Genomic DNA, 27,964 nt, shown 5'->3' with positions numbered 1-27,964 from the left:
TTTTGTCCTGGATAGTGTCAAACTTTACAGAGTTAGTGCTACTGGAGCTGCACCCATCAAGGCAAGTGGAGAATTAAATAAAAGATTCATGAACACAGGTGTTGCTGGCTAGGCCAGCATTTATTGCCCATTCTAAAGAGTTCAGAGTCAGCCAGATTCCTGTTGGTCTGAAGTCTCATGTAGCTCAGATCAGGCCAAGGATGGCAGATTCTGTCATATTAGGCATTACTGAACCAGACAATGTTTTCTGACAATTGAAGCTATTACACACTTGCCATCAGACTAGCCTTTCTTCCCAGCCTCTTTGTTGCATTCAAATTTCACTAACTGCCAGAAGAGTAGTTGAACCCATGTCTGCAGAACAATAGCCTAGGATTCTGGATTCCTAGATCAGTGACATTGCCACTATGTCACGACCTGCCCTAATATTCCATCACATTCCTAACCTGTGCTTTGTATATAGTTGCCAGGCTTTGGAGGGGAGTCACTCATTACAGGATTCCTTGTTTCTGACCTCTTCTTGCAGCCACAGTATTTTTAATGAACACTCCAGTTCAATCTCTGGAAAATGATAATCGCAGGATGTTATTGGTGGGGTAGGGGGTGGTGGATTCAGGTGAAGCTAACAACAGTAAACATCAAGAGAAGAGAACTAGATTCTTTGGCTGGAGACAAGCATTTTCTGGTAATTGTGAAGCACAAACATCACTTGGCACTTCAGTCCAAGCTTAGAGCATATAGACACAAGTGCATCTTCAGTATTGAAGGAGTCACAGATGGTGCTCAAAATATTTTCTGATCATTCTACATCAAAAGTATTCATGTTCAATGAAGGAAACGTCATTGACAAAGCTGCCAAAAATCACTACACCTAGAACAAAACCGAGGAACTCCAGCAGTGATGTCCGGGACTGGAGGTGATATGACCACTGAATACCCTTCTTTTGTACTAGATACAACTCTAAACAGCAGAGAGATTTCACCACCACTCAACTCCACCAATCCCAGTTCTGCTAGGAATCCTCAATGTCATACTTGATCAAATGCTGCCTTGATGTCAGGGACATGGACTCACTTATGTCGAGAGCGCAGCTTGCTTATCCATGTTTGGATCAAGGGTCCAATGAGGTCAGCAGCCAGATGGCCATGACAGAACCCAAACAATGTTAGTGAACAATTATTCCTTTGTCAGTGCTCCCTGAAAGCATTGTTGGCAACCACTTTGCTAATGAACAAGAATATATAGAATAAACTCCAGATGCAGTCAAACCTGTGCCTTGCATAGTTGTAGTAAGATTTCTGCCTGCATTAAGGTCAACATTCACTTGACCTTCTGAATTACTGCAAGCTAATGTTACATGGCTCATGTAAAAGTACACTCAAATCCTCTTCTCCTGCAGTCTCTCCTTTTTCAAAAACGTTTTCTATTCTTCCTGTGCAGCAGATTACCTCAGTTCTCCACATATACTCAATTTGACAAATCTTTGCTCATACTCAAACCAACCATACCATCACAGTTGATCCAAGCCAACTGTGACAATATGCATCTTTAAGATGCATTTGCTCTGTCCTATTCTTTTTGAAGAGAGGTGTTTTCAATCAGATGCTGAGGTGTCTGTTCCTTGGAAAGCAGAATACAGAGGAACCTCGATTATCTGAATATCAATTATCCGAATATCAAATTATCCAAAGGAGATCTCGAGGTCCCAATAAAAACATTACAAAGATGTGTTTCCAACACTGATCACATCTTTTGTTTACAGTGATGAAAAGTGAACTCAGCTTACTGAAATGCTGCCGAGAACAGTCCTGGACTGGGAGCTCAGGAACCGTCTCCAAATGACTGACCTCCCGCCCACTGGCTCCCCACACACGTACCCTGGAGTCCTACACAGGGGTGTACCCTAAACTCCCCTTCCCCAGATAATCTCTCCAATATTGTCCTGTGCACAGCAAAGGTGGAACCTGTCAAAAGGTTGCAGTAAAAAGGTGTGTGTGTGGCTGTGTGCGCGCGCGCTATTTGGAGACTCACCCCTCAAAAGGCAGCAGTTTTGTTGTTAGTGTCCAATCTGGCTGCCCCGGGGACGGGGACAATGCTGGATGGGGTTGGGGGCGCAGAGGATGGGGGCGGAGCGAGGGGCCATTTGGATAGGGTTGAGCGGGGACAGTGTTGGATGGGGTTTGGGGGGGGGGGGGGGGGGGGGGAGGGTTCGGGCAGGGGGAGCAGTGTTAGATGGGGGTGGGGGGCGGTTTTGGAGAGGGTTGGGGGCGGGGTGGGGGGGAATGATGGACAGGTTTGGGGGGCAGATGGGAGACAGTGTTGGACGGGGTTGGGGAGCGGCGGCTTGCGTGCGGTGTGCTGTCGCCTCGTCTCCTGAACAGGGAACCGATTTAACAGAAAACTGAGCGCCAGAGAAAAGGCATTGAATCGATTAACCCAATAATCAATTATCTGAACAAAATAGTGCCCACCCATCCCATTCAGATAATCGAGGTTCTGCTGTAAATAGATTTTTTTTAAATTAGGAAACACGAGTGGCTGAAGTCAGGCTCACACAGATCCAGGGTGTTAGTTTTTGCTTTCAGTTCTTGAAGTGAGTTTCTGGAGTTGAAGGTGTGAGATACAGCTCTCTCTCTCCCCCTCCAGCTAAAAGTTTGAGTTCTTCTCTGCTGCTCAAGTGAGAAGACAGCATATGAGATTGAAATGATTTTGCTAATTTGCCATGTCAAGGGTGTGTTTAAAGGATGCTGTTTTATCAGAACAGTTTAAGTCTAGAAATTAACACATTGTTTTGTGAAGTATTTCAATGGAGTTAAGGTTATGCCTTTTTTTTGTGCATTGTAAGAATAAAGCCTAATAATGTGACCAATCAAATTCAGAACACAGCACCTACACTTGCTTTTAATTAGGTAAAATTTTGGGAATAGGCTGTCTCCTCGAAACATTGAGGATATTTGGTCTGATCCATAACAACAATGCAGATCATAAACAGTTGAAGCCACAGGATGGATCTCCACAATACTCCGTTACAGTTCACCAACCACAAAGTGAGAAAATGGACAGTACAGTGACTCAGTGGTTATCACTGCTGCCTTACAGCACCAGGAACATGGGTTCGATCCAGCCTTGGGTAACTATGTGGAGCTTACGCATTCACCCAATTTCCTCTGGGTGTTCTGGTTTCCTCCCAGTCAAAAAGCTGTGCAGGTTAGTTGGGTTGGCCATGCTAAATTGCCCATAGTATCCATACATGTATAGGATTTTGTCACTAAATAAAAATCTTATGGGGTTACAGGGGTCTGGGTGGGGTAATGTTCAGAGGGTAAGGGCAGATTTGATGGGCCAAATTGCCTCTTTTTGCATAGTAAGGATTCTAAACTTCTATGGCATTTATTCCAACGATTTAAGACAGATCTATTACAAAGCAATGGCTTCCAGTAACCTTTACAAGTGCCTTTTGGAACTCCAAATCTACATCTTTATCATTCTGCTTGCGACATTCTCAAAAGAATGCCAACAGATTTACCACACATGAACACAAACTATGCTGAATCTGCCTGACTGTATTACAATTTTCAAAACGTCCTACCATTAGTTCCTTAAAAGTTGCATTCCAACATTTGTATTAGGATTTGAATTTAGGCTAACTGACTTGTAGATTCCTACTTTCCATTTCTCACCTTTCTCAATAGATGTGTTATGTTTACCACTTTTTAATCTGCTGGGAATTGTCCAGAATCTTGGGAATCACTATATTTCAATAAAGATTGAATAGTTGCAGCTTTAACGATAACAAATGAGTAGCTTTACAAATAGGGAAAAAGGCTTAACCAATATATTGAAATTACCTGAAGTAGTAATGTACTGTGGGAAAGGGGAACTGTCAGCTTGGTGACTCAGTGGTTAGCACTGCTGCCTCACAGTGCCAGGGACGCAAGTTCAATTATAGCCTCAAGTGACTGTCTATCTGGACTATCCATTCTCACTGTCTGTGTGGGCTTCGTCGGATTGCTCTGGTTTCCTCCTACTGTCCAAAGATGTGTAGGGCCATGGGTTACAGGGCTAGGGTGGGTCATGCAGACTTGATGAGCCAAATGGCTTGTTGATGAGGAAAGAACACTTCCTCTCATGGGACAATGGTGGATGTTCTGTACTTTTTAACCAAAGATATTTAATAAGATGCCACATTAAAAAGATTATTGTGGAAAATAAAGGATCATGATATAGGACCAGCATGACTGGTTAATGGGAAAGCATAAGCATACATGGGCCTTTCAGTTGTAAAGTTAGAAGCCCCAATACTGATCCTTTGTGGTACATGACTTGTTACAATTTAGACAAATGATTTGGATTAAGCAACAGAAGGGATTTCTTTTTTAAACTGAAGGGATTGTTGCCAAACTTGCAGATGCCACAAAAGATAAGTAGAAAACCAGATTGTGGAAGGGACATAAGGAGGCAACAAAAGGGATAGAGATGGTTTAAATGAATGAATAAAGGATTAACGAAGGGTATAACGCAGGAAAAGTGAGAATTTGTGTTTTAGTAGAAAAATATTATAAGAGTTCTGTAGTCGGAGATGCAGAGGGAACTCTGTATCTGAGCACGTGAAACTGCTGTACCTGCACAAGTCTTCAGCAAGTAATTAGGCAAACTAATGTTATCATTAATTGAGAGGGCAAATGAATACACAAGGGGAGAAGTTATACTTAGTTATACAGCACACTGAGGCCTCGGCCACACTGTGTACAACTTTGGTTACATTATTTAAATGAGGATGTAAATACTGGAAGCAGTTCAGAGAAGGTTTACTAGACTAGTATCTGATATGTACAGATTGTCTTGAAGAAAGGTTGGACAAGCTAGGCTTACATCTACTGGAATCGAGTGTATGATGCTGAAAAAGCACAGCAGGTCCAGCACCACATTCTTGTCTCTGATCTCCAGCCCTCACTTTCTCCTTATATCTACTGGAGTTGAGAAGATTAACTTGACTGAAAAGGCGATTTGAATAGGACAGGGTTGATGTGCAATGAACACTTCCTCTCATAGGACAATATAGAACTTGAAGCCACAGCTTAAAAGAAAAATTGTGGGTCGCCCATTTGACATTAGGAAAACTTTCAAGGGTCATATGTAGATTTTTGATACATCTCGAATCCATATTCCAGCTTACTCGCAATCACCTTTCACCCCCCGGCTCAAAGAATCTATCCACCTCCACCTTAAACATTTCAAAGACACTTGAACAGAAAAGGATAGATTCTCGGAGCCAGCGGAATGAAAAGGTGATTGCGAGTAAGCTGGATTATGGATTTGAGGCTACAATCAGAGCAGCTGTGATCATATTATATGGTGGAGCAGGTTCAAGGGACCAAATACTCCTGCTCTCAACACCTTTACCATTGTGTCCCACAGCTATTGCTGATGTAATTCTCAGAACACATATAGGGCAAGTGAACTTGACAGTTTTAACTTTCCCCATTGTCCTGCATCTGGCTGACTAGATCAGAAATATCCAATATCAAGATCATCAAATGCAAGAATTGTTCACAATGGCAGAGCACTAGGAAGGGATCTTGTCCATAGATCTCTGACAGTGGCAGGACATGCTAATAGGTAGTTATAAAGGCAGCATACAGGACACTTGCTTTTTCTCATTTATGGCACAGATTATAAGAGGTTATGTTGGATCTGTACAGAACTTTGGTTAGGCCACAGCTGGAGTATGGTTTGCAGTTCTGGTCACCACATGATAGGAAATGTGTGTGTACTGGAAGGGGTACACAGGAGATTCAACAAGACGTCTCCTGGGATGGAACAGTTTAGCTGCAAAGACAGGCTGGATGCACTCTGGTTGTTTCTTTAGAGCAAAGGCAGCTGAAAAGGGGTCCTGATTGAGGTGTACAAGATTATGATAGGCAAGGACAGCCTGATAGAAGCAGGTTTTTCTCCTGAGTTAAAGGGTCAATAACAAGGGAGCATAATTTTAAGATGAAAGGCAGAAGGATGAGAGAGGATTTGAGAAGGAATCTTCTCACCCAGATGGTGACAGGAATCTGAAGTCTGAGGGAAAAAAAGAGCGAGATTATGCACTTTCACAATAAGAATAGGAGGTGTAGACTAGTTTGCAAATGGGGAGAGGCTTCAGAAGCAGAAAGGGGCTTAGTGATAGCATACAGGTTCAGTGAGCAGTTAGAAAGGAATTTGCAATGTTAGCATTCATTTTGAGAGGGCTAGAATATAACAGCAGGGATGTCTGATAAGACTCTGGTCAGCAGCATTGGGCCCCATATTTAAAGGATGCATGTACTAGCCTTTGAGAGGATCCAGTGGACGTTTTCAATAATGTTCCTGGGGATGAATGGTTTGCCATGAGGAGCAGTTGAGGACTCAGGGTTTATACTGAATGGAGTTTAGAAGGGCAAAGGGAGGATCTCACTGAAACTTACAGAATACTGAGAGGCTTGCATAGAATGGAAGTGGAGATGATGTTTCCACAAAGGAGAGACGAGGACCTGAAGGCACAGCCTCAGAGTGAAGGAATGACCCTTCAGAACTGATATGAGGAGGAATTTCTTCAGTCAGAGGGTGGTTAATCTGTGGAACTCATTGCTACAGAAGGCTGTGGAGATCAAGTCCTTGCGTGTACTTAAGACAAAGATAGGTAGATGCTTGATTAGTCAAGCATAATGGGTCAAGAACACACACTCCTGGCCTACAAGCCAACAGTTTTGTAAAGGGCATTTAACTGATGGAGTCAGCCTTTACTTTTGTCAGGTTTCTCTGGCCCCAAGAAAACCCATCCTCAGTAATTAAAAATAGAAACACCTAAAATGAAAGCATGTACCTTCCTTAAAAAGATTTTAAATGACCAACATGCCCCCTTACAACAAGCTGGTCAGCTGTCTACATTAAATTCAAAGTGTCAGTATGGACTGCTGTTTCAGATCTTAACCTCTGACCCAAACCCATCTGTTTTGGTGGTTTGAAATAACTGTTTCGTAGTACCAGGATGGACCAATCCAAAAATGCATTTGTTAATTCTTAAGAAAACCTTATTTAAAATATAGTATTCCTCATCATGCTTTGATGAGTTATGAATCATCTGAATCTCACCTGGAGCATGTATGGCAAAGAGAACGCAGCGACTGAGAAGGCATGTAGATTATAGATGCGTTGTAACAGAGAAATAGGAATGTCAATACTTCAAACCTGTTTAATAAGGAAAATTAATTTAATCTTTTAAAAAGGGCATCAGAAAGCATAAATGCGAAGTACGAATTTTATAATTTTCTCTACCCAAATTTTTCCCCAAAACAATAAACCAACAATTTACTTTGTGTTACACAATTCTTCCCCCCACAATCTTCAAACAGCATTTCAGTACTTCATGAACTTAAGGGTTTAAAAAAAAGTCAGATTTGTAACCATACCAGTGATTAATTTAACTAACATTCATTTAATTAATTCAAATTTCAAGCTTAAACTATTTGTCTATCATTTACAGGATAAATTGACAGTGATAAAACAGACTAAAGTCCTACACCTTAGCTGTGACATTGATGCTGAATCAATATTCAAAGTTAACTGGATTATAAATGAGATCATTTGGTACACCCATCAGCAATTTAGTTAACTGTTAAATAGAAATTTATTAACCATGACTATTTCAAATAATTGAGACAATGGTTCATTGTCGAGCTAATAAATGAAGTTACGTTGATTTAATTTGCTGCTCAATGACTTCATAAACACAGATTCTCAGCTAGGTGTTTGTTTTGAAGAGAAATATGCCATTTGACACTACATGAATTATAATTAGTGGGCACCCTTTGAGATTGGATCTATGAGAAACCATTATGTAGTCTGCAATAAGTATTTACTACCTAATATTCTTTTAACTATGTGAAATTTCAAAGTGTGAAAGTATAGTTCAATTTTCATAACTGAATTTTAAAAGCACATACATTTGATTATTAGTTTATAACCATATTACATAAATTCAAACATCTACAGAACAGTTAATATCTGACCTGTTTTGAGCTGTAAATGTTTCCCTTTGACAATAAGGTCCACTATGTACAACTTTCGTCAAGCCATGTCGAGATAAAGCGCCTTCTGTAAGTGCCATAGAACCAAAACTAGAAGGCTAAAGCACCATTTGAAAAATGTTAATTTAAAAAGTATAACAACAAAAATATGGACATGAAAATATATTTGGAATAACATTTTGTACAAAAACAAATGAACAGGGCATCATAGCATATTGTTACAAAACTAGTATTGAAAGAAGTGGTAAGAAAATCATTTGAGCCCAGTCAATAAGCTGCGAATCACAATGTTTCAGAAAGGCAAACAAACCAGTTGTATTACTCTGGGACTTCATGTTAGAATAAACTTTCACCAATGGTATCTTAAAGCTTTTTGCAAAAATCAGAATTATAAACCATTATGTTCCTGCATTGAGATTAAGTTTTTAGAATGCTCAAACTATTTAATTTAATCTCTTTCTATTTTCCAGATGAAGTGAGCAGTTTCATAATCATTCATTTTCTGTAATTTCTTCACCTCAATCCAGCATATTGATTATAATTCTTATTTTTGAAACAAAGTTGTGAGATAGCAGTTAAAGGTAACATTTGGAGTAGTTTGGGCTTGTAGCAATTGGAGTTTCAGAGAAGAAGGGGAGAACTTATTGAAACATATAACAATTACTGGGAGAGCGGCTTGATAGGGTAGATGCAGAGTGTGTTTCCTCTTGTGGAAGAACCTCGGATCAGATGTCAAAATCTCAAAGTAAAGGATCACTCATTTTAGGAAAAATGAGGAGAAATTCTTCTCGCTCAGACAGTAGCAAATTTGTGGAACTATTTACTAGAGGGTTGTCAAGGTGACATGATTAAGTATACTGTATTCAAGGCTGAGATGGACAGTTCTTTTTGAATCAGCAAGGGAATCAAGGGTTATGGGGATAGGGCACAAAAGTGGAGTTGAAAATTATTAGATCAGCCACTGATCAGCAGAGCAGACTCAATGGGCTCAAGAGCCTACTTCTCTTCCTATAAATGCGTAGTCTTAAGATGTTATATTAACGTGAGGATTGAAGAACACTGTCAAGAACATTTTTACAGCTTTAATATGAAAAATAGTTTGTGAGCCATAAAGAACGGTTTGGCTTAAGTGGGAAATGGACTCAGAGCTAACATTGAATGTTCAAATTTTATAGATTTTGTGGTCATTTTTGCATTAGAATGGACAGGCCCAAGGAAAATACAATATTGATATTAAGCCTCATCTGCAAACATCAAAGAATACTTTGGGTGCCATTATCCCCAGTCACTTCACTCCAACCCCATTGCAACATATATGTTTATCATATCATTCTTATATTTATCACCAGAATTTGGTGGTTAGCATTCAGGATGAGTAAGTTAAGTGACATTTGTCCCTTTGGGCAGAAGGGGGAATAAATTATAACACTCCAAGTTGACACTCTGCTGATTAACTTTTATGCTCTTTGCCAGTAGGTGTGAAGGCAAATTTATTCAAATGGCTCCCCTATTTTACAAAGTTCATAATAAGTGTAATAAGTGGTTGGTAGCTTAACAGCACTTATTTATGCAGCACAAGCATATTTGTATTGCAAAATAGTACATTAAAGATAGTTTAAATTTAGCTCTGTTTTACAAATCAAATCAATTTATTTAAAATAAACAGCTGAGTTTAGATGCCAAAAACATTTCCAATTTTAAAATTAAAATCGCTTTCACCTTGCTGTTTCAGTAATAAGTGCCCAATATCTTAAAGAGGTAGTAAAATGCATGCAATTTACCAAGATGTATAAAGAATACATTAAAATAGATATCCTACCTCATGATACACAGAAGGTTTTGAAAGAGATGGGACTGTAAAAGTCTGCACTTTGCTACAACCGTCCTTATCTGCAATTTCCTGGAAAACAAATCTCAGCTTCAATCCTGATTTAGGCAACAATTTGGTTTGGTAAACAAGACAGTAAACAAACTATTCATTTCAGAATTAAAAACAGGAGCTCTCAAACTCAGATTCTGATAAAAGGTCATCAAATTGAAATGTCAATGCTGTTCATCTTCTCACAATGCTACACCTGCTGAGAATTTCATAGAATTAAAGCCTAGTTAAAGCACAGAAGGTGGCCATTTAGTCCTGACAGTCCGTGCCAGCTCTCCACAGGAACAACTCAAATTTGTTCCATTCCTCTGGGCACTTTTTCCCCCATTTCTATCACTTTGTTTAAGATTGCTATCACATTTTGTCTATTATGTATTTTCTTCAATGAATGTAATTCATTTCAACAATGCAGAATGCAGTAATTCTTGAAACTCATGGCAATCAACTGTTTTCATGAAGCTATGAACAATTTGTCCATTCATTTGAGTAAGTACCATGAATTTATTTTATGCCAATAATGGTATTAATAACGCTATAAACATTAAACCTGCACAACAGAAACTGCAATTTTATTCCAAGAACAGTAAACAACAAATTTTGTTAACAAAGCCATTAAATGCTGGCTTATTTCGCCGGGTCGGTGGAGAAAACAATGAGCCATCACTAACTATTGAAATACTGTATACAAGTTCATAAATGAAGTTATTTAATTGTTTAAACCAAAGTTGATTTTATAAATACTGATAGAGCTGAATGTGCACACCTATGATTTTCTGTCAATTAACTGTTGTCCACAATTCTCTCCTCGAAAGGATTAACGATTTTGATTCAGTAATGTCCTAGAGGGAAGGTCAACTTTTAGTTAAAGCCACATTCAAGTTAAGATAGTCACTTGGATGATTTGTTGCTGCCTTCCTCAAAAAAAACCCAAAAGTGGTAGGCTTCCTTGAATGGCAATTACCTTGTGCCTAAATATCATTTACTTCTGAGTTTGGATTGCTGCAAATTTAGATAGTGAACATTCAGCTTTAAGAGATTCAGAAACCAAACTACTTTGTTTTAAAAAAGTGCCACATTGAACAGAATACGAATGACCGTCTAAATGTCTATGCCTTGCTTAGATATCTTAAAATAAATTGCATTGCCAATTATGTATTATGGCAAAATATTTATTACTACATACCAAATTGTAGATGCCCAAGAGGAGTGCCTCAATGCAGCCACTACTGTGCATATCTCTTGTTATCACTGAAAGGTAACTCCATACAAGTTCAGGAAGATACTGTAATGTGAATCTTTTCAGTTCAACCTCAGCACTGCGATAAAATTCAAACAATTGGTGGCAAACTGGCTCCAGCAACTAAAGTCAAAATAAGTTAAAATAAGAAATGAGAGTTTCTAGAAAATGTCAAACTTGAGGACATAAATCATGATATCAATGGAGCACAATAATTTTAAAAACCCAAGTATGATAGCCCCCTATACATCTCAGAATCCTTGCATCCTTCAACTTTGGTAAACAATTAAAGTTTGATCCTGAAAGTTCCATTATTGTAAAGCAATTGGTGTATTCTCGGAGGAAGGGTTACTTACAAATTTAGCACAATGACATGTTCTACTTTGGTCACTTTTCTCACAAGAACAGAGCAGAGCATTCTCACATTTAGAAGTTCCATTGCTTTAGAAACATAACAAGGCTAACCAGACCAAATGTACATTAAACTTACTTAGATGCCAAAAGCAACATATTGGACTAATGTTTCTTCACAATATTTATCCCTTTAAAAGGAAGCACCCAAGTGCCTTAAGTGGATAAAGCCACACCCACAATCCATATCATTTTTTTTTTTAAAAAGAGGGAGGTTATCTTTGCCACCTACATCCTATTTCATTTCACCTTGATGGTTTAGGTGCCGTATACTTATGTGGGACTTGGTATCTCAGAAGAAAACACCTGATGCCATCAGCCCCAGAATGTTGTTCCATTTTCTTTATATTCTTTCATGACAAGCACATCTTTAGCAGGTCTAATATTTGCTACCACCTTCTTGAGGGTAACTGGGAATGGGCAAGTCCCTTCTTAAATACAACAGTCCATCTCGTGTAGGTACACAGCTTATTAGGTATTGGAGATCTTAGGCTTAGAAGGTAATGTCATAGTAGTTTTGGCAAGTTGCTGCAATACATTTAGTCCATGGTATAGACTGCTACCTCTATGGGACACTTGCTAGGTTGGGATGCCAATCAGACTGGACTGGAGTTGAACTTTGAACACATATTCACTCATCCAGGCAAGGACCACATTCCTGGCATGTGTCTTGTAGATGGAAAAACAGGTGTTAAGGAGTTAGGGAGAGTCAGCCACTCCCAAGTTCACAGCCTGTGACTGGTGTTTTTAAGCACATTATTATATCACATATCTAGCAGCGCTTCTGGTCAATTAAGTCGGGTGGCACGGGCAGCATGGTGGCACAGTGATTAGCACTACTGTCTCACAGCGCCAGAGACCCAGGTTCAATTCCTGCCTCAGGCAACTGTCTGTGTGGAGTTTGCACATTCTCCCTGCGTCTGTGTGGGTTTCCTCTGGGTGCTCTGGTTTCCTCCCACAGTCAAAAAATGTGTAGGTTAGGTGAACTGACCAGGCTAAATTGCCCGTAGCATTAGGTGAAGGGGTAAAAGTTAAGGGAATGGGTCTGGGTGGGTTGCTCTTCGGAGGGTTGATGTGGACTGGTTGGGCCAAAGGGCCTGTTTCCACACTAAGTAATCTATTCTAAAGAACGTAATCTATTCAAAAGTCCCAGAATATCAGTGAGTAGAAGTTCTGCAATGGTAATGCCTAAGCAGACGAAAGGGAGATGGTCACTGCCTGTTACTTTTGGCATGCCTGTTACTTGTGGCATGCCTGTTACTTGTGACTTTTCAGTCCAAGCCTCATTTTCCAGGGCTAACTGCATGTGGAGAGAGACTGCTCCAGTGATTGGGTAGTGAAAACTAGCACTGAACACAGTGCAATAATCAATCAACATTTCCATTTCTGACGTTGTCATGGACAATCTTACACAAGCCAGACACAGTCAAATGATGCCTGGAAAGAACCAAAATAGCTGAAGACCAGTATTTATGATATGGAGGACCTTAGCAGGCAGCAAAAACAGATCACCAAAGTATAGTGCTGGAAAAGCACAGCAGGTCAGGCAGCGTCCGAGGAGAAGAAAAAAAAAATGACGTTTTGGGCAATAGCCCTTCATCAAGGAATGAGATTGGGAGCCTCGAGGGTGCAGAGATAAATGGGAAGGGGTGAGGCTGAGGGGGAAGGTAGCTGAGGAGTGTGATAGTTAGACAGAAGAAGTGGGGGTAATGGTGATAGGTCGGAGAGGAGGGTGGAGCAGATAAGTGGGAAGGAAGATGGACAGGTGGGACAGGTCATGAGGGCAGTGCTGAGCTGGCAGGTTGGAACTGGGATAAGGTAGGGGGAGGGAAATGAGGAAATTGGGGAAAGAGGAGGCGTTCTTCCTCCAGGCATCGGGTGGTTAGGGAGTGGCGATGGAGGAGGCCCAGAACTTGCATGTCCTTGGCAGAGTTGGAAGGGGAGTTGAAGTGTTCCACCACGGGGCAGTGGGGTTGATTGGTGCGAGTGTCCCAGAGATGTTCTCCAAAGTGCTCTGCAAGTAGGCATCCTGTCTCCCTGATGTAGAGGAGACGGCATTGGGAACAACGGATACAGTAAATGACGTGTGGAAGTGCAGGTGAAACTTTGATGGATGCGGGAGGCTCCTTTGGGGCCTTGGATGGAGGGGAGGAGAGAGGTGTGGGTGCAGGTTTGGCAATTCCTGCAGTGGCAGGGGAGGGTGGGTTGTTGGGGGACGTGAACCTGACAAAACAGTCATGGAGGGAACGGTCTTTATGGAAAGTGGATAGGGATAAGGAGGGAAATCTCTCTGGTGGGGTCCATATGTAGGTGGCAGAAATGGCAGATGATGATGCAATGTGTACAGAGATTGGTGAGGACCAGAGGGTTCTGTCCTTGTTGAAGTTAGAGAGGTGAGGTTTGAGGGCGGAGGTGCAGGGAGTGGATGAAATGTGCTGGAGGGAATCAACCACCACGTGGGAGGGGAAATTGCCGTCTTTAAAGGAGGCGGCCATCTGGTGTGTTCTGTGATTGAATTGGTCCTCCTGGGAACAGATGTGGTGGAGGCAGAGGAGTTAGGAATAATTTGTTCTGATGTGCTGTGGAGTCTTCTCCCATTCGTATTTAATCATCCACCATAATTTACAACTTCATGTGGCAGACTTGCAGAGCTTTGATCTGATCCATTGGCAATGGCATAGTTTAGCTCTCCTGTGCATGCTGCTTCCAGTATTTCAAATGTAATACTGTGCTATCGCCTCAAGGATGGCAACTCATTGCAATGTGCCCTGTCCCAGCCTACATGCTCTTCTGCACACCACATTGAAAAGGTCATCTACTTTTAAATGGTAGATGATAAGCATGCTAGGTCATGATATTATAGTCAACTTTAGGACAATAATAATGAATAATCCTGAACCATTCCAGTTGCAATAAACCAACAATGTGCATTGATACAGGATGTTAAAACTAGAAGAAAACACCAAAGCATTTCAGATAAAAATTAAGATAAATTTATGAGAAACGACCAAAGTCAAAGAAATAGGTATTAAAGGACAATCTCAAATGAAGGAGTGTAAGGTGAAGGCAATTTTTAAAATGTAGGCACTGAGGGATTTTTGACTCAAAAAACAAGGATAACTGAATTGAGAGGAATTGAGTATAACACGGAGTCTCAGATTAGCTAAGGTTTACAGAATATGGAGGACAAGACCAACCAGGGAAATATCAGGAGCAGCAGAGTTTGACAAACAGCAAACATCAGTGGTGGGCAAGCTGTTGGAGAGCATCCTGAGGAGCAGGATTTACATGTATTTGCATAGCTATGACAGATCAGATGTGGCAAGACTGAAGGCCAATAGTGAAGGTGAAAGCATTCAGTGTGGAGACAAGAGAATAAAAAGGGACCAAAGTGCGACAAGTCTGGTTCAACCCAAGATAATGGCAAGGGAAAGGACAGACTTAGTAGCAAAGAAACATTTCCTAGTTTGTGTTCCTAATGTTCAAAGAAATCTTTGAGGGCCCTATTTTCTCCCTAGTTAATGTATTTGCAAGGACAAAAGGGTAACTAATGAGAGAATAGGGCCCCTCAAAGATGAGCAAGGCAGCTGATGTGTGGAACCACAGAAGATGGAGGAGATACTAAACAAGTATTTAGCATCAATGTTACTATGGAGAGGGATATAGAAAATATAGTACAAGGGAAGTGGATAGTGATAGCTTGAAAAATGTCCACATTGCAGAGGTGGTGGTGCTGAATGTCTTAAAATGCATAAAAAGGTAAATAAATCCTCAGGACCCTATCAGGTGCACCCTAGAACTCTGTGGAAGCGATTGTGGGCATCTTGCTAATATACTTGAATCATTGAAAGTCACAGGTGAAGTGCTGGAAAACTGGAAGTTGGCCAACATGGTGCCACTATTTAAGAAAGGTGATAAGGAAAAGCTAGGGAACTATAGACCAGTGAGCCTGACCTCAGTGGGCGAGTTGTTGGAGGGAATCCTGAGAGAAAGAATTTACACATATTTGGAAAGGCAAGGACTGATTAGGGATAGTCAATATGGCTTTGTGCGTGGGACATAATGTCTCACTAACCTGACTGAGATTTTTTGAAGAAGTAATGAAGAGGATTGAGGAAGGCAGAGCAGTGGATGTGATCTATGTAGACTTCAGTAAGGCATTCAACAAGGTTCCTCATGGGAGACTGGTTAGCAAGGTTAGATAACATGGATTACAGGAATAACTAGCCATTTGGATACAGAAGGTAGAAGACAGAGAATGGTGCTGATGTGTTGCCTTTCAGTCTGGAGGCCTGTGACCAGTGGTGTGTCACAAGGAACAGTGCTGTGTTCACTGCTTTTCTTCATTTATATTTACATCCAAATCATTTATATAAGAGGTATGGTTAGTATGTTTGCAGATGACACCAAAATTGGAGGTGTAGTGGACAACAAAAGAGGTTACCTCAAATTACAATGGGATCTTGGTGAGATGGGCCAATGTGCTGAGGAGTGGCAGATGGAGTTTAAATTTAGATAGATGTGAGGTGCTGCATTTTGGAAAGATAAATCAGGGCAGGACTTATACACTTAATGGTAAGGTCCTGGGGAGTGTTGCTGAACAAGGAGACCTTGGAGTGCAGGTTCATAGCTCCTTGAAAGTGGAGTTGCAGGTAGATAGGATAGTGAAGGCGGCATTTGGTATGCTTTCCTTTATTGGTCAGAGTATTGAGTACAGGAGTTGGGAGGTCATGTTGCGGCTGTACAGGGCATTGGTTAGGCCACTTTTTGATATGGTGTATAATTCTGATCTCCCTTCTACAGGAAAGATGTTGTTAAACTTGAAAGCGTTCAGATAAGATTTAAGGATGTTGCCAGGATTGGAGGTATTGAGCCAAAGGGAGAGGTTGAATAGACTGGGGCTATTTTCCTTGGAGCATTGGAAGTTGAGGGGTGACCTTAAAGGTTTATAAAACCAGGAGGTGCATATAGGGTAAATAGACAAAAGTCTTTTCCCTGGGCGGGGGTAGTCAAAAACCAGAGGACTTAGGTTTAAGGTGACAAGGGAAAAATTTTAAAAAGGACCTAAGTGGCAACTTTTTCATGCAGAGGATGGTGAGCGTATGGAATGAGCTGCCAGAGGAAGTGTTGGAGGCTGGTACAATTACAACATTTAACAAGGCAAATAGATTAATATATGAACTGGAAGGGTTTAAAAAGAGATATGGGCCAAGTGCTGGCAAATGGGACTAGATTAATTTCAGATATCTGGGCAGCATGGCTGAATTGGACCGAAGACTATGTTTCCACGCTGTACATCTCTATGACTCTAAGTGACAGGATACAGGATAGTCTGACAACAGAGACTGGGGTCAAGGGATAGTGAACTCAACAGCATGCAATGATATCATATCGTCAAGGGATAGCATGCAAATTAAGAATAAGGTCTAGTTAGAAACACAGCAGGAAGGTGGAGAAATAAAATGATGGGTTCAGGCAATTCAGTGGAGTGAAAGAAAGGTTGCCCAAGGAAAACAAACAACAGGAATCAGGACAGAAAGATGCAAAAGGGTCTAAGCATTGGCCTTTGTATCGGAGCCAAAGCCAAAATGCACAGAGAAAGATGCACAGATATTGCAGAATTAGGACCAACAGAATCATACAGTAAAGGAGGGAGTAACAGAGATCACCTGTATTTGACATGACAGAAATAGAGACGAGAGAAGAGAGGGACATCCAAAGAAACCTAAGTTTGTAACCAGAATTCAAAAATGAGCATGTTGCCCTACATAAAGCTACAATATAAAATGCAGGTTAAATGTAATAAAAACATCCAAAGCCACTTCAGACACGCGTAAGTAACAATGGATGGCACGCCAAAAGAGGAAATAAGAATGGTGACTACAAGCCTGACCAAAAGATCTGGTTATGCAAAATCTTAAAAGGAGTTGGAAAGAACATGGAGTATGGCAGGAAATCCACAGCATATTGTCCTAGATATCTGAGGAATTAAGCAGAGTTGCATCCAAAGCGAGCCACATCATAATTTTTCTTTTTAATTCCTACCTCACAATGTGGCTCACAGATGACTGTGTATAATTCTGAAACCAGGGTACTCTTGCCTTTTAAACTTGAAGCATAGCTGGATATAGAGGTCTCAGGCAGTGTCTGAATTCAAAAGTAAAAAGAAAAGTGAGTTTTAAAATCACAAATATTTTAAAATGGAATCCATTTCACTTTTACTTCACAAGAAATTAAAAACCTGTTTTGAATATTTCAAGAGTGGGAGCTTTTGACAGCTTGTCGAGATACAACAGGATGTGGCCATATCTAATAATTCTGGTTTCATCTCAATTCCATTCAAACAGACCACCATTAAGAACAAGGTTGCTAGAACTTGGTAATATCTCTACATATAGTTTTATTTTTCCTGGCATCTAAGATGCTTAATGATTACAACATAGCTGTATATGGAGACAAATTAGCAATTACAAATAAACTAAAACCCAAAACAAATTAACACCACTTAAATTACTTCTGGATTAATGACCATTAATGAGAAATAAACTGAATTGAAGGAGTCAAATAAGTGTATGGAGAATACAGAGGATATAAAATGGTCAGAAAAATGCACACCACAACTAGTGATTGAAAGAACTGCAGGAAAAAGGAAATTTCCCAAACAGCTCCATTTAAAATGAGAGAAAAAGTGAAGACTGCAGATGCTGGAGATTAAAGTCAAGATTGTGGTGCTGGAAAAGCCTAGCAGGTCAGGCAGCATCCGAGGAGCAGGAAAATCGGTGTTTTGGGCATCAGCCCTTCATCAGAAACGAGACTTGTGGGCCAGGGGGACTGAAAGATAGATGGGAGGGGGAAGAATGTAACTGGAAATATAATTGGTAGAGGAGGGTGCAGGTGGAAGTGATAGGTCAGAGGGTAGGGTAGGAAGGAAGATCAACAAGTAGATCCAGTCAAGGGAGTGGTGCCAAGTTGGAGGCTTGGGGCTGGGATAAGATGGTGTTTTTACAGGAGGTAGGGTGGGAGGTGTAGTCCAGTCGCTGTGGGAGTCAGTGGGTTTGTAGTAAATGTCCGTGTCTATTTGGTTGCCGAACATTTACCACAAACCCACCGACTCCTACAGCTACCTGAACTACATCTCATCCCACCCTACCGCCTGTAAAAATTCCATCCCTTATTTCCAATTCCTCCACCTCCACTGCATTTACTCAGATAGAGGACCAATTCCACCACAGAACATCCCAGATGGCCTCCTTCCTCAAAGACCACAAATTTCCCCTTCCATGCAGTCAATGATGCCCTCCAGTGCATTCTCTCCATTTCCCACTTCTCTGCCCTTGAACCCCACCCCTCTAATTGCAACAGGGACAGAATCCTCCTGATCCCGACCTTCCACTCCAACCTCTGCGTACATCGCATCATCCTCTGCCACTTCTGCCATCTGCAAACAGAATCCACCACTTGGGATATATTTTCCTCCCAACCTCTGTGTTCCGTGAAGACCATTCCCTCTGTGACTCCATTGTCAGATCCACGCACCCCCCACCAGCCAAACCTCCACCCCTGCGACCTTAGATTAGATTACATTACAGTGTGGAAACAGGCCCTTCGGCCCAACAAGTCCACACCGACCCGCCGAAGTGCAACCCACCCCTACCCCTACATTTACCCCTTACCTAACACTACGGGCAATTTAGCATGGCCAATTCACCTGACCTGCACATCTTTGGACTGTGGGAGGAAACCGGAGCACCCGGAGGAAACCCGCGCAGACACGGGGAGAATGTGCAAACTCCACACAGTCAGTCGTCTGAGGCGGGAATTGAACCCGGGTCTCTGGCGTTGTGAGGCAGCAGTGCTAACCACTGTGCCACCATGCCGCCCACTGTGCCACCGTGCCGCCCAGCTACTGCAGGAAGTGCAAAACCTGCACCTACGCCTCCATCCAAGGCCCCAAAGGATCTTTCCACATCTGGCAGAAATTTAACAGTACTTCTACGCACATTATCTACTGTATCCGTTGCACCTGACATGGTCTCCGCTACATTGGGGAGACAGGATGCCAATTTGCAGATTGTTGCAGAGAACATCTCTGGGACACCAACACCAACCAATCCCACCGCCCTGTGGCAGAACATTTTGACTCCACTTCTCACTCCACCAAGGACCTGCAAGTCATAGGCCTCCTCCATCGTAAAACCCTTACCACCTGATGCCTGGAGGAAGAACGCCTCATCTTCCGCCTTGCGGCCCTGCAACCACACAGGATCAATGTGGATTTCATCAATTTCCTCATTTTCCCCTCCTCCCACCTTATCCCAGTCCCAAGAATTCAACTTGGCGCCACTCCCTTGACTGGTCCTACCTGTCCATCTTCCTTCCTTCCCACCCATCTGCTCCACCTTCCCCTCTGACCTATCACTTCCACCCACACCTTCATCTATCCTATCACATTCCCAGCCACCTCCCCCCCCAGCCCCACCCCCCTCCCATTTATCTCTCAGCTCCCGCTGCCAACAAGCCTCACTCCTGATGAAGGGCTGATGCCCAAAATGTCAATGCTCCTGTTCCTCGGATGCTGCCTGGCCTGGTGTGCTTTTCCAGCACCACACATTCAAGCTCTAATTAAAATGCAAAGTATTGATTAAGAGTTACAAAATGCAATCACACTGCTTCGAGTTGCAGGCCTTAGATGACACAGTGCTTCCTTCCACCCTCATTTCAACTTATTTTTTTATATACCTCAGACTTTTCCTCAGTTCCAAAATATACCAATGTTGCGCATAACAATGGGTTTAAATAAGGTCTATCAGCACTAATACTATCCAGTGCAGGATTAGGGCACTTTGGAAAGCAACCCAAGAGAGAGACCCAGGAAACCTTCAGGAAGAATCCCTTTCCCATAATGAACCAACCACTTCTAACCCATCTCCCCAGCTCACCCCTCCCTCTAACATAGTTGATGTCCTGACTCAATGTTGTCCAGGTTCTCATGCATTAAGTAAGCAGTCCCATCCAACACTAACTGCCATTTAATTCCTTGTCCTCTAATTGAAAAACAGGTTAAATTGTTTTCAAACAAAATCAGGAAATTCAAGAAGCCTTACTACTACTGCTACAACAAAGAATAGTGGTAAGGTAGGATACAGAAAATGGAGGAAGTGAGCAAATGCTGATAGAAGAATGAAAAAGATAGAAAGAGAAGTAGAAAAGGAGAGATACATAGTATATTTTTGTCATGTTTCCTGCTTTGTGAATTTAGTTATACCTAGGTCCTCAATTCAGCTTATTAAGGGTAATTTTCCTCTTCTGAAGATAGATGACTCCAACAGTGTCTTCCACATTCAGAGTTAGAGCCAGATCCCATAGAACAGACCTCCCCACTCCATATTAAGTGGGTTTAAAATAAGCTTTAAAAATAATAAAGTAGTTAAAGAATAAAACCCAGAACACAATTATTTCAGTGAGTAAAATTTGAAACTGTAGAATACCAGTATGAATCATCAGTTCAACTCAAGAACATTGGAAATCCTAGATAACAAAAGAACAATAGGCCTGCAGTACACCTTGTATCATTCCTGGGTTTGTATAGCACTGATCATGTTCTTGAGTAAACATAATTAAATTGACTCAGTCACACATTCCTACTGCTGCAGATGTAATTCCAGGAAAGTACATTGATGCAGAGGGTCAGAAGACAAGGATGTTACGAAGTGGAGGCTATTGGTGACGTGGGCAGAAAGAGGGACGAAATGTTGAAAGCACATTTTAAGGAGCAAAAAAATGATTTAAAACACATGACATAGTATGCCAGGGAGTACGGAAATAGGCAATGGCACAGATGAGAGGATGAGAGACAAAGACACACACAGACAAAAAAAGGAGAGAAGCTGGGGCTGTTCTCATTAGAATAGAAGTCAAAAAATAAACCTAGAATGTGTTCAAAGTCCATGTCACACCTCACTGGGGTAGCAGATGAGAAGTCAAGCCCTGCTGCTCAAAATCTCCATTTGCATCATGTGCACAACTTCTCAGGGGTCAAATTGCTTTCTTGATCTATTCTCATCAACAGGTAAAAACAAACTCCTGGAAGTAACTCAGTCCGGCAGCTTCCATAGAGAGAAAACAATTAACATGAAGGCCAGTCAAGAAGGGGCTTTGGACTTGGAATATTAACTGTTTTGTCACCATGGATGTTACTAAATCTGCTGAGTTTGATTCAGATCTCCAGCAAAGTGTAGTTCTTTGATTTATCCACAGCAGTGATCTCTGCATGTTACAATCATAACAGATTTATTTTCAAAGAAAAAACAAGCAACTATATTAGTTTTCATTAAGGGGATATTACATAGAATAGTTGACTTGTCTAATATCTCTAACCTGGTCTGCATCTGATAAGGTCTTCTTTTTTGTAAATATATTTGTAAAATTTAAAAAAATTTGCTAACATATAGAATTATTGAAAAATGCAATCAATAACAAATATCAGTATAATAAAAAGAAAACAAACACAAAAACAATACAACTACTGTCTCCTAACTATTAACCTACCCTACCCTCTAATACAAAACAAACCCTAACACTGTGCAAAGCAACACCAAAAAAAAGCAGAAAAACAAAAAAAAAACAGAATACAGAACAGCTATGCTCGGCGCAAAGCTCCCAAACAGAGGAACAGGAGTATTGTGTATGTATATACCCATATTAACTCAGGAGACACCCTCACGGCCCATGGCTTGACAAATCTAAACATCCTGGTTAAATAAATGCCCTAGTTGAGACAACTGACAAATCTGTTTCCAAATAACTTACATAGGGCTGCCATGTCTTATAAAAATGGTCTGTTGTGTAGTCCACCATGTTTGTGAAGAAAGTCCAAGGGAATCTGCTCCATAATTAATTTTTGCCACCCCAGCAAGCCCAGCGGGTTCTCAGACACCCAATTCATCAGAATATTCTTCCGTGCACAGTATACAAGAATATTAAATAGTTTCTTCCCATGCCTGTCTAAAGATGGTAAATCTGATAGACCTAAGAGGAGAGATATCGGGTCTACTTTGACTTCAGTCCTCAATACCCTCCCTATCTCTTCCGCCACAACGCTCCAATAAACACAGAGCTTGTGGCGTGTCCAGAAGCAATGGGTAAGAGTACCTACACTTATTTTACACTTGGGGCACACAGAAGATGCCCCTTTTTTAAACTCCGCCAGACAGTCTGGTGCCAGATGAGCCCTATGCAGAACTTTTAACTGCGTAGCGTATGTCCTATTACAGATTGAGATCTTTTAAGCATTCTCCCACATGTTCTCCCATGTTTCAGAAGAGATCTCCACTCCTAGCTCTTGCTCCTAGACCTCACATAACCGGTTAATATCTTGCCAGGCCCTGCCACCCAGCAGGCGATAGAGGGCACTAACTGAAAGGGTGCTTGTGGAACGTAGCAACAACCTCTCTGTATCGGGCTTATAGGGCTTAGGGAGAAGTGTAGTCTTCTTCTGGATGAAATCCCAAACCTGAAAAAACGGAAAAGATCTCTGCTGGGCAACCCGTATTTGCAGCACAATTGCTCAAAAGACATCATAACCTCCTTCTCAAACAAGTCTCCCAAACTAGAAACTCCACTTGCTGCCCATAGTTTGAACCCTGAGTCCATCATCCCTGGTCAGAACCCTGGCATGCCAACTATAGGTGTAAATGGCGAAGTCTTGGATAAACAACCCTAACTCTGACACATCGCCCTCCATGCCTTGACTGTACTAATGTCAATGGGGTTCCAGCAGTGGCCCATAACGGTCCTCAACGTATCCATGAACAACAGGTTAATAAGAGGACACTTTGCTTGGAAGGCCTCAATATCCAGCCATATTGAGTTTGGATCGTTATCTACCCAATTGCAGACAAAGGACAGCAGTGAACGCAATTGATACCTCCTGATGTCTGTGAAATCAACTCCTCCCCCTCCTTGAGGCAACTGCAATTTAGTAAGTTTAAATGAGGGACCGCCCACGATGCCAGACAAAGGAACCAAACCACCCCATAAGCTTCCGCTGAGTTGACCTGGGAAACATTATAGGGAGCATACGCATGGGATAAAGCAAACGAGGAAGAATATTCATCTTAATGAGAGATATTCGGCCCAGCCACGAAACTGGAAGAGCCTCCCATCTCTGGAGATCTCGCCTAACATTGTTGAGCAAGTGAGCAAAGTTAGTCAGAAATAACAGATCAAACTTGGGCGTAATAAAAATGCCAAGGTAGCGGAACCCTGCCCGTGACCACATAAAAGGAACTTAGAGCCACCTTCAACTTCTGGCACATCCTTAAGGTTCCCCAAAGGCATAGCCTCCGATTTTGCAAAGTTAATCTTATATCCTGAAATAGACTCAAATGAATTGATACATTGTATCAAATGGGGTACGGAGGTGATTGGGTTCGATAAAAACAGAAGGACATCATCTGCATACAGTGTCATCTTGTATGCCCTCGATCCCACTTCCGGAGCAGTTATGTGGACGTTCTGACGAATGGCCTCTGCCAGCGGCTCTATCACCAACGTAAACAACAATGGTGAGAGGGAGCAGCATTGCCAACTACCCCTACCAATCGTAAAATTCCCAGACTTCACCCAGTTGGTGACGACCGTGGCCAGAAGGTGGCGATATAAAACCTCCACACACCTAGCAAAGACCCACCCAACCCAAACTGTTCTAAGACAAAAAAGGTACGGCCATTCCACCCGGTCAAATGCTTTCTCTGCATCTAATGAAATCACCAACCCCTGAATCGATCGTTGCTGACAAACTTGTACCATATTCAGCAACCTTCTAATATTATTAGAGGACCTGCAGCCCCTTATAAAGTCTGTCTAGTCTTCTTTAACAATATGGGGCAACACCTTTTCCAATTTCAGCGCCAGGATCTTGGACAGAATGTTGAAATCTGAATTTAATAGCGAGGTGGGTCTGTATGAAGCACAATCCTCAGGAACCTTCCCCTTCTTAAGAATTAAGGGAATATTAGCTTCTCTCAAAGATGGTGGCAGGCATTCATGCATATAGGAGTGATTGTACATCTCTGATATCGGCCCTGACTGAATCCCTATAAACTCCTTATAAAACTCACCCGGAAGACCATCAGGGTCAGGTGCTTTTCCACTCTGAAGTTGCCCAGCTGCCTCCTGTATTTCCTGAACTGTCAAGGTGGCATTAAGGAGAGAGGCCTGTTCCGAGGTTACCCCGGGAGGTCCAGGTTCTTAAAAAAGGTCTCCATTTTAGCCTCCTGTCCTCGCAACCTTCAGACCGATACAATTCAGAGTAGAAACTCTGAAAAGCCTCATTAATCTTTTTAGCATCGTATGTAAGGACCCCGGCGCTGTCTCTGATTGCAGTCATGGATTGGGGAGCATGCTTTTTCCTCGTCAGGTATGCTAAATACTTCCCTGGCCTATCCCCATCTTCGAACAGCCTCTGTCTAGCAAAAGCAAGGTCTTTCTTTGTTTTGTGTCAGTATTGAATTCAAGGCAGCCCGAAGGGCCGTGATCCACTGTAGCGTAGTCACCAAAGGCCACACAAAATGTGCTGCCTCCGCAAGTAGCCTCTCAAGTAGACACTGCTGTTCCTCCTTCTGTCATTTCTGGCTAGCCGAATTGGAAACAGCTAATACCCTAGCAAAGGCCTTAGCAGTCTCCCATAGCATGGACGGACTACTAACTGTGCCTGAGTTGATAGTCAAGAATTCCTGAAGCTCCTTCAAATAGTATTCCACAATTTTGGAATCTTTAAAGAGAAAAGGGTCCAAACGCCAATGCCACAAACCTAGCCCTTGACTCTTGGCCTTAATCTCCAAGTATACTGCCGCATGATCAGAGCTAGCTATATTCCCAATTTTACAACTCAAAATCAGATCCAGAAGGGTAGAGTGAGCCAGAAAGAGATCATTCCTCGTGTGACATTTATGTGGATTTGGGGAAAAAAGGTGAAGTCCCTGCCGGTAGGGTGAAGACATCTCCAAATATCCACCAGCCCCAACTCCTCCTGGCCTGCAAAGAAATAGTTGGGGGCCCACAAGGCATCCTGTCCATTGTCAGATTCAAAAGACAATTAAAATCCCTCCTATAATAATGTGCCATGTTCCAAAAGCACTCAACTTAGAGAAAGCACTAATCAAAAATTTGAGGGAACGCGCCAGAGGACAGTAGACATTTAAAATGCCACATTTCTCCCCATGTATCAGGGCTTTAAGTATCACAAACCGTCCCTGCTCATCTTTACCTGCTCTAATAACGTGAACAGAAGATTTTTCTGCATAAATACCGCCACTCCCCTACTTTTAGTAGTAAAAGGATGAGAAGAATACCCGGTCATAACCCTCCTGTTGTAATTTCAGGTGATACCCATCATCAAGGTGGGTTTCCTGCAACAAAGCGATATCAACCCTTTCCCTCAAGGCTGGAAAGCACTTTTTTTCCTTTTAACAGGCGAATGACTTCCCTTAATGTTCCAGGTGCACCATTTAATAAGACACTTAGCCATATCCCCTTTCAAACACCCTTGAACCCCTCAGAGGGAAAACCCTGCCTACAAAGCGCCGAGCGTAAGTAAATAAAGACTCAGAATCGAAAAGCTATATATACAAAAACTACTCTACCATAACTATAAACTATTACTACTAAACAACTACAAAGAAAACCAACTATAGAACCTTGAATGCCCCATAGAGGGCGCTCACCCTATCTATCCCCTCCTTCACAGCTCCTTCAAACCTGGACTGTGCCCCAGCCTTAGGCCAGAAGATAAAAAACAAGGAGATGATCCTTAAATCAACAGAAAAAAAAAGACAAAGTCAGGATGAGCACTCCACCCATCCCCGGCTTCATTACACCCCTATTGTGACTAAAAGAGAAGCAGAACAAACAAAAAAAGGGGGAGAGACCACAAAGAACATTCAGAAAATCCAGTTATTAAAAAAAAAAACTTATTCCAAAGTCTTTTGCCCCCTTTCCCAAAAGGAAATTATTAGGGAGAAAGAAAGGAATATAAAAAAGGAAGGGAAAGCATGGAGAAAGATAAAGATAGAAAAGAGAACAAACATTAACCATATTCTTCAGGCCAATCAGTCTATTTTAAAGTGTCCAAAGTTTTTAGCCTTATCCACCGAGTCAAATTTATAAACTGAGTCGTCGTGGCAGAAACGCAACTCTCCTGAACCCCGGGGAGGGTTCAGGAGAGGCTGCTGTTGCTGCAGTCTCTGGTATGCCTGGTGCTGCAAGGGAGTGTCCTCCCTGCTGCTGTTTGCTTGCTCCTTTTCCCTTTGGCATCCGTCCCACTTCCAATTAACAAATATGTATTCTGTAAGGTTTTAAACTAATAATTCCACCACATAAGCTGGCCAGGGATGTTAAAAAAAACACCAGTATGCCTTGGCTGTTTGGCAGAGCTGTCCACAGCAGTCCTACAGAATTGCTGCCATCTTACAGAGTCCTGGTAAGGTCTTTTAAAAACAAATATGAAGGTAAGTCATTTAACACCTTTGTCAGCTCTGTTCCTCGACAATCAGGTCACTAGAATTTAAGCTGTCAACTCAAATGTAGTACGGAGGGTATGCAACATCATCAGCTCTGCTCTCTTTCAGAATCTTAGAGGATTCAGTGGTGACAGGACACAAGAACATCCCATACCACAACAGCATTCCTAGAAAAGTAGGGGAGCTCTCATGATGTCCTTGCTGTTTGAATCATTTACTGTGGGTTTTTACTGTGCAAATTGGTCACAGCTAAAATTTTGTTAGCACTAAGTGAAAGAAACAGTAGAATCTAATCGGCCTCTACCCACAACCATACCAAATTCAGAACCAGTCCTGGTTACATAAATATTATGCAACAGTCTCCATGCATCAGAGAATTGTGCAACGGCAACATCATGGTTGCATTCTTCAGACTGATTTGTTCAGAAAGAATAATCACAGTAACAGCCATGGTATAGATAGATATCAGTTCCAGCAGAGATTCTTGAGGATCAAAGCTTTTATAAAAAAAATGCTGCTACATCACAAAATGTAAAATTGGATAGGCAAGTGTGTGGCTAGAGTGATACACGCAATGCACAGTTTATTTCACAGTGAAAATAACTTTGCAATAAACACGGTGTTTTTTGGTTCATAATTCAGCATATTCAGTTTCCCCCCCCCCCCCCCCAACATGCTTAAAAAAAAAAAGAGTACATGCTAAACCTTGGAAAAATATTGGAAAAACTAAGTACCTGTTAAACCTGCAATACTTTTGTCACAAACTAACAGGCCGAATTTGGTGTTCAGTTCATTCATCTGCTGTTTCTAACCATTGGTTAACTTGACTTGCAAACATTTCCCAAAATGCTCACACCCAAC

General features: G+C 41.7%; 1 protein-coding gene across 4 annotated transcripts in view; it reads right to left on the bottom strand.

Moving 5' to 3' along the window:
- hycc1 (hyccin PI4KA lipid kinase complex subunit 1) overlaps positions 1-27,964 on the bottom strand; it is a 76,098-nt gene that overhangs the window by 25,568 nt on the left and 22,566 nt on the right. For 2 of the 4 annotated variants that reach the window (XM_043689756.2, XM_043689761.2), the window contains exons 4-8: positions 17,628-17,729; positions 11,118-11,294; positions 9,875-9,955; positions 8,038-8,153; positions 7,121-7,216 (exon numbers count right to left, since the gene is read on the bottom strand). In XM_043689756.2, the coding sequence (XP_043545691.1) occupies positions 7,121-7,216; positions 8,038-8,153; positions 9,875-9,955; positions 11,118-11,294; positions 17,628-17,729 (572 nt within the window). The remainder of the gene's footprint in view (positions 1-7,120; positions 7,217-8,037; positions 8,154-9,874; positions 9,956-11,117; positions 11,295-17,627; positions 17,730-27,964) is intronic. The other 2 variants (XM_087987071.1, XM_087987072.1) reach the window with 1 other exon arrangement.

The sequence above is a fragment of the Chiloscyllium plagiosum genome, unplaced genomic scaffold, assembly GCF_037043375.1.
Source record: "Chiloscyllium plagiosum isolate Xiang-an unplaced genomic scaffold, Cpla_swu_hap1 HiC_scaffold_5, whole genome shotgun sequence".
NCBI lineage: Eukaryota > Metazoa > Chordata > Chondrichthyes > Orectolobiformes > Hemiscylliidae > Chiloscyllium > Chiloscyllium plagiosum.
Note: the sequence above shows the minus strand (reverse complement) of the source record. Positions and strands in the feature narration are given on the sequence as shown.